The following is a 12,064-nucleotide window of genomic DNA, read 5'->3' on the forward strand; positions in this document are numbered from 1 at the left end:
AGGAAGATGTATTGCAATAAAATAACTGTCTTAAACAGTCCTCTACTATTTAGTTCTTAGTTATTTGCTGTTTATTCTAAATATATGTGCATATTGATAAATCATAGAAATAACTTCCACTAGTGATCTTACCTTCAGCCATTTCATAGGTCAGAATATCCACTTCCAAGTAATACTTGACCACTATGTTTCTACCATAGGTAAATGATAAGCTTTTAAAATTATATTCACATATGTCCAAATCTCCAGGAGTCACAATCTGTTGCTCTGTAAGTTTTTTTTTTTTAATTCTTATTTACATTTTTTTCTTGGTTGTCTAAGAGATGCTAGGTGGTAGTAGAAACTATTCACTGATACTTTATCTACAAAATGGCTTAATCTTCTAAACTCATAGTTCCTTTAATATTACCTTTATCTCTTAATAATCAGTATGGAGTCTACTCTTATAAATTCTCATGTGACATTCCATTTTGCAATTAGTATAACTCTTAAAGGTACTAAAAAGTGCAGTATTACAATGTTGTCAAAGGCATCTCATTAATATAAAGTCCATGAAGTTAAAAAAATTTTAAATTTATCTCTTATTTTCAAACTAGCTACCATCTTTCAAAATTCAGCAAAGTGGTAACTGGAATATTAATAGCTATAATTATTTCTTAGGTCCATGCTTTTCAGAAATAATTCTTAAATGTTTACTTACTTCTTCATAATATAGCACAATAGAATCATTTAGAAATTATGTAAGTTTGATATTAACAAATTCATTAATTTAACTTACATTTTTATTTATCTTGCTTGAAAAAGTTAATTCAAAATATTAATTTATTTATTCATGAAAACAACAATTGATAATTTATCCTATTCTAAATATGAATGACAAAATCTGAGTAAGTTGCAGTCCTGGCTTCCATTCCATGAATACACAGGAAACAAAAGCTGGAATGAAAACTTTTCCCCTAAATATTTAAATCACATGTTTGATTTCATTTTTAAATGGTCTGGCTATAAGCAAAAATTTGTACATCTTTTACTTCTCTAAATTTGACCTCTTTCCATAAATTTTCTTTGCCGCACTTCTCTCTTGCTGAGAGAATTCATGCTTCTCACTGAATTCACAGAGATCTTTAGAATATTTTATTGCTTAGTGTTAAATATGTTGAGTAAATACTGGCTTATGTTCCTAGGTTACTTTTCTCCCTTCACTGATTAGTTAAATAATCAATTCTTTCAAGTAACAACTTTTAAAGAAACTGGAATCTAGAAATTCATCAGGAGTGAAGATCATCAAAAACATAATTATTTTATATTGTTAACATTTTAGTATATACAGGTAAATTCAAATACATGGTGTGGAAAAATTAAACCTAATATATTCTTAATTAATGTGATGTGAATGTAACAAATATACAAATCACATTCCCACAATAGGAAACAAATTTCCTGTTTGAATTTCTCTGTAAAGGACTGATTTCTGAAATCTTCATGTAAGTTACAGTCAAGACAGTTGATGAGGCTATAGTTCTTGAAAAAGGGGTGTGGGAGGGAATTATAGACATTCTACAAATTTAAAAAACCATAAATGTACATATTTTTAAAAATTAACAGTTGCTGTAATAACATAAAAGCAGATACATGTATGTTTTAATATATACAGCACACACACACTTTTAAATACTTCAATGTCTCAATGTTTTTATAATCATAAATCTGAAAGGATCTGATTTTTCTATAAAATGTAACTTGGGAGGTAAAGAGGTTAATGGTAAGTTGTCTTGAATCAGATTGAAATCCCATCGTACCAAGAGATAATATCGTTTTACTTAACCTCTATGTGTTTATAAAAAGCGAATAATATTAAAACTTATTTCAGAGGATTGTGATAATTTAATGGGATAATTCCATTAAGACAAATAGAAAAGTGGCTGTCACATGGGAAACATTTCCAATAGATGTCCACTGTTAAAACAGGAATCACAATATTTTAGTGTATGTCATGAATTAACACAATTGATAGTGAATTAGTATAAAAGTTCTAAGGAAATATTTAGATAAAATATAAGGAGTTTGAGGAGTGATCGAAGGATATTACAGCTGAAACTAGAAATTTTGGGAAAGTTCAAACGACATACAAGGAAAAGAAGATATATTTACATATTTAATACTTATACGTTTAGCCACATGATGTCGCTGTCCACCACAAGGTCTTTCTCCACAAAAGAAATACAGCGTGCATTACGTATTCAGATACTGCTTTGCTTCATCCTCTCTAAAATTTAACACCGAGGAGTTTAAGAAATGAAGATAAGGAACTCGAATTATTTTTAAATTTTGGATCAATGTAAAGGCAATCTAATATTTGGAAAATACTTGCAATGTTGTTCTCCTGGCGAGAAGATCCTGGAGCCCAGTGCCTGCTGCTTTCTCTTCTGCTCCTTGCAGCCTGGGAGGTGGGGAGCGGCCAGCTCCACTACTCAGTCTCTGAGGAGGCCAAGCACGGCACCTTCGTAGGCCGCATCGCGCAGGACCTGGGGCTGGAGGTGGTGGAGCTGGTGCCGCGCCTGTTCCGGGTGGCGTCCAAAACACACGGGGACCTTCTGGAGGTAAATCTGCAGAATGGCATTTTGTTTGTGAATTCTCGGATAGACCGCGAGGAACTGTGCGAGCGGAGCGCGGAGTGCAGCATCCACCTGGAGGTGATCGTGGACAGGCCGCTGCAGGTTTTCCATGTGGACGTGGAAGTGAAGGACATTAATGACAACGCGCCAGTTTTTCCAATGGCTGTAAAGAATCTGTTTATTTCCGAATCCCGACAGCCTGGCTCTCGGTTTTCGCTAGAGGGCGCATCAGATGCAGATATCGGAACAAATTCGTTGTTGACTTACAGTCTTGATTCCACTGAATATTTTACCTTGGACGTTAAAAGAAATGATGAGAAAATTAAATCCCTTGGACTCGTGTTGAAAAAAAATTTAAATCGAGAGGACACTCCTAAACATTATTTACTAATAACAGCAATTGATGGTGGGAAACCAGAGCTCACTGGCACGACTCAACTAAAGATCACTGTTTTAGATGTAAACGACAACGCCCCAGCGTTTGAGAGGACGATCTATAAAGTCAGATTATTCGAAAATGCACCAAATGGTACCCTAGTGGTGACCGTTAACGCCACTGATTTGGATGAAGGAGTAAATAAGGATATCGCGTATTCTTTCAATATGGACATGTCAGCAGATATTCTGTCAAAATTCCATTTAGATCCAGTCAATGGACAAATCAGTGTAAAGGGTAACATAGATTTCGAGGAAAGTAAGTCATATGAAATCCAGGTAGAAGCCACGGATAAAGGAAATCCCCCAATGTCAGATCACTGCACAGTTCTACTCGAAATTGTGGACATCAATGATAATGTACCTGAGTTAGTTATTAAATCACTATCTTTACCTGTATTAGAAGACTCTCCACTTAGCACAGTCATCGCCCTGATCAGCGTGTCCGACCGCGACTCAGGAGTCAATGGACAGGTCACCTGCTCCCTGACGCCCCACGTCCCCTTCAAGCTGGTGTCCACCTTCAAGAATTACTACTCATTGGTGCTGGACAGCGCTTTGGACCGCGAGAGCGTGTCAGCCTATGAGCTGGTGGTGACTGCTCGGGACGGGGGCTCGCCTTCACTGTGGGCCACGGCCAGCGTGTCCGTGGAGGTGGCCGACGTGAACGACAATGCGCCGGCATTCGTGCAGTCCGAGTACACGGTGTTCGTGAAGGAGAACAACCCGCCGGGCTGCCACATCTTCACGGTGTCTGCGCGGGACGCGGACGCGCAGGAGAACGCGCTGGTGTCCTACTCGCTGGTGGAGCAGCGGGTGGGCGAGCGCGCGCTGTCGAGCTACCTGTCGGTGCACGCGGAGAGCGGCAAGGTGTACGCGCTGCAGCCGCTGGACCACGAGGAGCTGGAGCTGCTGCAGTTCCAGGTGAGCGCGCGGGACGCGGGCGTGCCGCCTCTGGGCAGCAACGTGACGCTGCAGGTGTTCGTGCTGGACGAGAACGACAACGCGCCGGCACTGCTGACGCCTCGGGTGGGTGGCATCGGTGGCGCAGTGAGCGAGCTGGTGCCGCGGTCAGTGGGTGCGGGCCACGTGGTAGCGAAGGTGCGCGCAGTGGATGCCGACTCGGGCTACAACGCGTGGCTTTCGTATGAGCTGCAGCCTGGGACCGGCAGTGCGCGCATCCCGTTTCGCGTGGGGCTGTACACGGGAGAGATCAGCACGACCCGTGCCCTGGACGAGGTGGATGCCCCGCGCCATCGCCTACTGGTGCTGGTGAAGGACCACGGTGAACCCTCATTGACCGCCACGGCCACTGTGCTGGTGTCGCTGGTGGAGAGTGGCCAGGCACCCAAGGCCTCGTCCCAGGCGTCCGCTGGCGCCACGGGCCCGGAGGCTGCGCTGGTGGATGTCAACATGTACTTGATCGTCGCCATCTGCGCAGTGTCCAGTCTGTTGGTGCTCACACTGCTGCTATATACTGCTCTGCGGTGCTCCGCGCCACCAACCGAAGGCGCCTGTGGGCCGGGCAAGCCCACGCTGGTGTGCTCCAGCGCGGTGGGGAGCTGGTCATACTCGCAGCAGAGGCAGCAGAGGGTGTGCTCTGGAGAGGGGTTGCCCAAGACCGACCTCATGGCTTTTAGCCCTAGCCTTCCTCCTTGTCCAATTAGCCGGGATAGAGAGGAGAAACAGGATGTGGACGTTGATCTCTCAGCCAAAGTGAGTAATTTTTATTTATTCTTTCCAAAATGCCTTTGTTTTTCATTCCTCAATGTTTCCACTCCTTTGGAAATACGTTAAGTATGAATTATATGATTCATAATTAGACTTTTCCAGTTTTCTGGTTTTGTGGTTAAAATGCTTTTTGTTGCTAATTTTTGAACCAAATCAGCAGTACGTTATGAGATCCACACTTGTAATTTTGTTTTGTTATTGGGTGCAGTAGTAGGATTATTTTATTGCTAAATGCCTGGGTATAAGACAAATATTTTTTCTTAGATGAATTGCATTATTTAGAGAATTTGACTTCAACTTGTTTTATACTTATCCCTACACAATGCTTCTTCAATATCTTTTGCCACTTTTCATTTGGACTTCCTACTACCTGTTAGTACGAATATTACTTGCTCATTTTATGAGTTCACCTAAATGCTTATAACTCCCTATTGATTATGCTTTTCCACCTTCAGTTTCAAAAATTAGATCATTACACCTGTCGTCTTTTATGGAACCTCTTTTATTCTCTTATTCATTTTTTTGGAGTCTCAATCCTTCTTTTTTACTTGAATATGATTCATTTTAGGCCTTGTGCTCTAATTTGGCAATACCGTTTATTGTTTCTTGATTTCCCAGTTTGGAAAAAAATCGAGAATAACAATTGCATTTAGAATTGTATCTTTGTTCATCTTTAGTTTATCACTACTTTATTTAATACTACTTTAATAATGCTACTGTATTATATGTTCAAATTTATTTATTACTAATAACTAAAATATCAATATGAAGTGAAAATTTAATAGTTCTGTAGTATATTTATATATTCATTTTAAAAGAATGTTTTAAATCTTGTTAAAAATAATTTTCAATCTGAACAATATCTTGAATATAATTATGGTATCTAATTTTAAAACTATCTCTACTAGCAAAACTTTTTATTCATTAGTGTCTTTTGCATACCATACTAAGGATGCTAATATGAAATAAGTTTGATAAGCCAATGTTATAATGTTATTACTAGTTACCTTCTCTGAATAGCATCCTGCCTATTAATGTGTGCCACGCAGTAAGTAGACAACTCCAAATAACCAGAACCAAATGAAATTGAAGGTAGACTTTTTTCTAATCACTCCCCCTACATATTTGGTTATCTCCTCTAGCAATTAGTTGGACTCCCATGTAAGTTCCCCTACCACCGGAGAGAAATAGTAACCAACTGAAACCTGGTTAATACTCATTGACAGTGTGGGAGGTCTAACATGTAAAATAGACACTTTTCTTGACTCCTCTCCTTCCCCCCACTTCCATTTTCTCTATTTCCTTTTTTGGCACTATCCTTTGTTGCTCCCTTGTCCGTGAAGTAGTAGCCATAGTGTGCCTATCTCAGGTGAGTGTTTTTAAAATTTAGTTCTGTTATCAGCTTCTTGAATATAATAGAGTCAGCCAAAGTACTTGTCTTCCCAGATATGGAACTTCAATCTTCAAATCCAGCTTGCCTCTTGAAATTATTGTCTAACAAGACTCTTGGCAAAGACATTTTGAAGACTTTGGAATTTTCACTTCATAGATGTATTGATGCTATGCCAAATAAATATTGAATAGCTACCAAATAAACATCGTTTTCTATTCTGCTGCATTCCCCATCTGTACATTAAAATACCTGGTAAATGAAAATATTACAAATGAAATGGGCGAAGATGGAATTCTTCCTCCTTTTTTCCAATGTGCTTGACGTCAATGATCATTTTGTAAAAATATAGTTTGGGTCCCCAAATAGTGAAAGTACTCTGGTTTCTGTTTGATTCAGAAATTTGGTGGGTTTTTTGTTGTTGTTGTTTTGGTTTTTGCGTGTGTGTGTTTGTGTGAGTGTAGTTCTTCAATAGAGAGGGAGCGTAAAACTATTTTCACTAGATTGATTTTTTTGTTTAGATAAACAGGATGAAAAGAACTTTATGAATATAGGAGGCAAGGAAAGTTTTTAAATGGCTACCATATGTCTTTATATATTAAATTTCTTTATGTAAGAAAATGTATTGTGGTTTGTTTATTGGGAAGTGTTCATTCCCCATTAACACCCAGGATGATTCAAAGATTGTGATTACCAAGAATTGGAATAAAAATTAAGCTAAAACCCAAGTTTTTCAACATGGAACTTGAAATACGTCTTAATTGGGGAAATGTCTAGAGACTTTTTTTGTGTCTTTAGAAAATTATAGAGGCTGTTGAAACACCACATTTTCCCAACTAGCTATGCGATCACCTTAAATTAATGCATTTTATTAGGCAATGGAAGGAAACCAAAACTTTTCTACAGGGTAGATATTTAGCAAATATTAGATAAGTCTCTCTGAGCTATTAAACAATTAAGATACAACTATTCCCTTTAAAATGTATATTCCAAAAAAGGACACATATACTCAAATGCTTATAAGAGATAAATTAATGTAATAAAAAAATGGCCCACGCGATTCCACCCTGGTGCTGCAGTTTGTAAAAGAAGAAAAAATGCCTGTTCAATTGGTTTGATCATGATATTCTTCATGGGTCAGGGAAGTTTTAAGTGGTTATAAAATGGGGTAAATTGGCTTTAGAAGAGTTTAGAAATGATGTGGATTACTTATAGACAGGACAAAATGAACATGTTTGTTTATTAAAAAATGCTATTGGAAGCAGGAAATATTCAGTTTGGCTAAAATATATAAGCACTATAGGAGAAGATAGAAGCTTAGGCACATTACATGCTGGAGAACAAGCAAGTACTTATAAACTGTAAGAGTCAAAATGAGAATACCAGCCTTGCTCATGGGAACAAATGAGTTCCAATGAATAAAATTATTTGGAGTGCTTTTCCATGCAAGCTATCTGCTATAACTTCCTGCTTCCTTGCACTTTCAGCCCTGACATGACTCAAGGAAGACATTTAATTAAATGCTGATGGTCTTTGATCCTTTTATAAAACATCTGCAAATTTCCCTTTCAATAGCTTGTTCTTGGCAACAGAAGTTCCCTAGAGACCAGTCCCCTCAAGTCTACAACACCAGAAATACTAAGGTGAAGAGGGTGTTATCATTAATAAAAAACCCTGGAATTCTTGGGAACACAGGAATCTGTAATGAATTTTTCTAATCAACACTTTACAGTTACATGTTTACAAAGTGTATTGTTAGGTCTCTGTAATACTTAAAACCTGTGTTGAAAAAATTATTTCTACTGAAGTAAAAGTTGCCCCTATGGCGAAACCAAGGACCACACTCAATCAATCAGTGGTACAATGTGTACCACAGTAGTACAAAATGTATTCCTATTCTCGAAAACGGCTGAAAGAATAAATAAAACCAAGTAGTTTATAGTAGAGTGTATGGGGGTTTCCACAATTGCTACTTACGGTTTGGAGCCACATGATGTCGCTCTTTACCACAAAATACATGAGAGAAGAAGGCAGAAGGGAAAATTCCTTCTATTCTTACTGGAAGGAACCATATGCACTCTTCGGAGTCTGAAATATGGAGGATGCAGCTGCACTTGACCGACCGATTAAAAGATTTCCCTTGACTTTGAGAAACGATATTTAATCAGAACAAAATACTGTGCACTAAAGATGGAGCTTTCCTGGGGAAGCGGCCAGGAATCTCGGCGTCTGCTGCTCTTGCTGCTTCTTCTCGCAGCCTGGGAGGCAGGGAACGGTCAGCTCCACTACTCGGTCTCCGAGGAGGCTAAACACGGCACCTTCGTGGGCCGAATCGCGCAGGACCTGGGGCTGGAGCTGGCGGAGCTGGTGCCGCGCCTGTTCCGGGTGGCGTCCAAGGGCCGCGGAGGCCTTCTGGAGGTAAATCTGCAGAATGGCATTTTGTTTGTGAATTCTCGGATCGACCGGGAGGAGCTGTGCCGGCGGAGCGCGGAATGCAGCATCCACCTGGAGGTGATCGTGGACAGACCGCTGCAGGTTTTCCATGTGGACGTGGAAGTGAGGGACATTAACGATAACCCGCCGGTGTTCCCAGCAACACAAAAGAACCTGTCTATCGCGGAATCCAGGCCGCTTGACTCTCGGTTTCCACTAGAGGGCGCCTCGGATGCAGACATTGGGGAGAACGCCCTGCTCACTTACAGACTGAGCCCAAATGAATACTTTTCTCTGGAAAAACCATCTGATGACGAGCTGGTAAAAGGTCTTGGGCTTATATTACGGAAATCTTTAGACAGAGAAGAAGCTCCGAAGGTTTTTTTAGTGCTCACAGCCACTGATGGAGGCAAACCCGAGTTGACTGGCACCGTTCAGTTACTCATCACAGTACTGGATGCCAATGACAATGCCCCAGCTTTTGACAGAACCATTTATAAGGTGAAATTACCAGAAAATGTTCCTAATGGAACATTGGTAATTAAACTTAACGCCTCAGATTTAGACGAAGGATTGAATGGGGACATTGTTTATTCATTCTCAAATGATATTTCGCCAAATGTGAAATCCAAGTTTCACATAGATCCAATTACTGGACAAATTATTGTAAAGGGATATATTGACTTTGAAGAAAGCAAATCCTATGAAATTATTGTAGAGGGCATTGATAAGGGACAGCTCCCACTTTCTGGCCATTGTAGAGTTATTGTGGAAGTAGAAGACAACAATGATAATGTCCCAGATTTGGAATTCAAGTCTTTATCACTTCCAATTAGAGAGGACGCTCCACTGGGTACAGTCATCGCCCTGATTAGCGTGTCCGACAAAGACATGGGTGTCAATGGGCTGGTCACCTGCTCCTTGACGTCCCACGTCCCCTTCAAGCTGGTGTCCACCTTCAAGAATTACTTCTCGTTGGTGCTGGACAGTGCCCTGGACCGCGAGAAAGTGTCAGCCTATGAGCTGGTGGTGACCGCGCAGGACGGGGGCTCGCCTTCGCTGTGGGCCACGGCCAGTATTTCTGTGGAGGTGGCTGATGTGAACGACAACGCTCCGGCGTTCGCGCGGCTCGAGTACACAGTGTTTGTGAAGGAGAACAACCCGCCGGGCTGCCACATCTTCACGGTGTCTGCGTGGGACGCGGACGTGCAGGAGAACGCGCTGGTGTCCTACTCGCTGGTGGAGCGGCGGGTAGGGGAGCGTGCGCTGTCGAGCTACCTGTCGGTGCACGCGGAGAGCGGCAAGGTGTACGCGCTGCAGCCGCTGGACCACGAGGAGCTGGAGCTGCTGCATTTTCAGGTGAGCGCGCGCGACGCGGGCGTGCCGCCTCTGGGCAGCAACGTGACGCTGCAGGTGTTCGTGCTGGACGAAACGCGCCAGCACTGCTAGCGCCTCGGGCGGGTGGCACTGGTGGCGCAGTGAGCGAGCTGGTGCCGCGGTCTGTGGGTGTGGGCCACGTGGTGGCAAAGGTGCGCGCGGTGGATGCCGACTCGGGCTACAACGCGTGGCTTTCGTACGAGCTGCAGCCGGGGACTGGTGGCGCGCGCATCCCGTTCCGCGTGGGGCTGTACACGGGCGAGATCAGTACAACGCGTGCCCTGGACGAAACGGACGCTCCGCGCCACCGCCTACTGGTACTGGTGAAGGACCACGGCGAGCCCGCGCTGACGGCCACGGCCACTGTGCTGCTGTCACTTGTGGAGAGTGGACAGGCGCCAAAGGCCTCCTCACGGGGGTTGGCGGTCGCTGTGGGTCCCGAGGCTGCGCTGGTGGATGTCAACGTATACCTGATCATTGCCATCTGCGCGGTGTCCAGCCTTTTGGTGCTCACGCTGCTGCTGTACACCGCGCTGCGGTGCTCGGCGCCGCCCACCGAGGGCGCGTGCGCTCTGGGCAAGCCCACGCTGGTGTGCTCCAGCGCGGTGGGGAGCTGGTCATACTCGCAGCAGAGGAGGCCGGGGGTGTGCTCTGGTGAGGGCCCACCCAAGACCGACCTCATGGCCTTCAGCCCCTGTTTACCTGACTCTAGGGACAGAGAAGATCAGCTGCAGACAACTGAGGAATCCTTTGCAAAGGTTAGTGTATAACATCCTTTTGTTTAATTTTCGTATTGTTTTTCTGTATCAACTTCTTCGTAAATTTATTTCTAAGAGTCAAATTTCCCTGGGTTAAAATTTTACCTCTTTTTACATATTCATTTTAACTAAAGTCTTTTGGAATTATAGGACATCAGAGCAATATACATTGCCTTCCTTCATTTTATGCTGCATTATCCAATGCATATTAACAGAACTGTAATTTCTAGTAAATTTTCACTATATTCACCTTCTTTATTTTTGGTAATAGTCAACATTTTGGAAAACATTTTACTATTATTTAACCTATTACACATAAACAAATGTGCACAGGCTGAAATAATAAAGCTCCATAAATTGTATGAAAGTGAAAAGCTCCGTTGCCTCCATCGCTGAAGCCCCTCACATGCACCTGCCAAATCACTTGCCTTATTTTTCCTCCAGTGTAACCGCACATTTGCCTTTTATAACTATTTTTCGGGGCCTGTTTTGGGAACTTTATCTAACTGGAATTGCACAACATGTATTGTCTGTGCATTTGTGTGTTATTTGTATTTATCACTCATTGTTTATGAAATTATCCATGTTGTTACATGTAGTTGTAGTTCATTTAATTCTGTTTCTAGTACTATTTCATAAATATACTATACATTATTTATTCTACTCTTCAGGAATTTGCATTGTGCCTTAATGTCTATTTCAAATAATGCCATCATAAATGTATTCTACATTTCTTTGATGCCCATGTACACAGATTTCTCTCAGGTTTTTGCCTAAGAGTTGTGTTTGTAGGTCACAGAACATGTGTGTACCTTTGTCTTTTGCAGCTAACACCAACCAATTTTCCAAGATGTTTTTACCTATTTACACTCCTAGTAGCGTATAAGGCTTTCTGCTGCGCCACATCATCTCTACATTTGTCAGGTTATTTTCATGTTAGCCATTTTACTGGGCGACTTTTGTAATCTCATTTTGAAATTATTTTATGTTTAAATGAAGTTGAGTACCTTTCTATTTTATTTTGGCAATTTTTATACCTTATTTTGTGCAATAGCTGTTCAAATCTCCTATTTCTCTAGTCTGTTGTTTTTCTTTTCTTTTTTCTTTTCTTTTTTGCTTCCATAGAACTTTATTTATTTCCTTATCTTGTTTTTCTTATTACTTAAACAAATCTTATATTCTGAACATAACTCCTCTTTTAAGTAGTTTTCAACCTCATGGCTAGTTTTTAATTCTTTTTTGTCTTTTGATGAATAGAAAGTCATAATTTTGATTAAACTCAATTTATCAATTTTTACTTCTGATCCTATTTCATAAAGATAATT

The 12,064-nt window shown here is 41.4% G+C and overlaps 2 protein-coding genes across 7 annotated transcripts in view; both read left to right on the top strand.

The window, feature by feature from the left end:
* The window catches only part of LOC129037293 (protocadherin alpha-C2), a 224,925-nt gene that overhangs the window by 13,603 nt on the left and 199,258 nt on the right, over positions 1-12,064 (top strand). Inside the window, exons 1-2 of one of the 6 annotated variants that reach the window (XM_054489282.2) lie at positions 317-4,766; positions 6,228-6,890. The exons of 2 other annotated variants lie outside the window; for them this stretch is intronic. In XM_054489282.2, the coding sequence (XP_054345257.1) occupies positions 2,373-4,766; positions 6,228-6,266 (2,433 nt within the window). In that variant the 5' untranslated portion in view covers positions 317-2,372 and the 3' untranslated portion in view covers positions 6,267-6,890. Of the gene's footprint in view, positions 1-316; positions 4,767-6,200; positions 6,891-12,064 lie in introns of those variants that run through there. 3 more of the 6 variants (XM_063665566.1, XM_063665565.1, XM_054489274.2) reach the window with 3 other exon arrangements.
* On the top strand, positions 6,838-10,751 carry LOC129037295 (protocadherin alpha-4-like). The gene is given in 2 exon segments (XM_054489284.2): positions 6,838-10,030; positions 10,033-10,751. Coding segments are annotated over 2 exon segments (2,388 nt in total). The 5' UTR covers positions 6,838-8,361.

This window comes from Pongo pygmaeus, chromosome 4, assembly GCF_028885625.2.
Source record: "Pongo pygmaeus isolate AG05252 chromosome 4, NHGRI_mPonPyg2-v2.0_pri, whole genome shotgun sequence".
In the NCBI taxonomy this organism is placed as follows: Eukaryota; Metazoa; Chordata; class Mammalia; order Primates; family Hominidae; genus Pongo; species Pongo pygmaeus.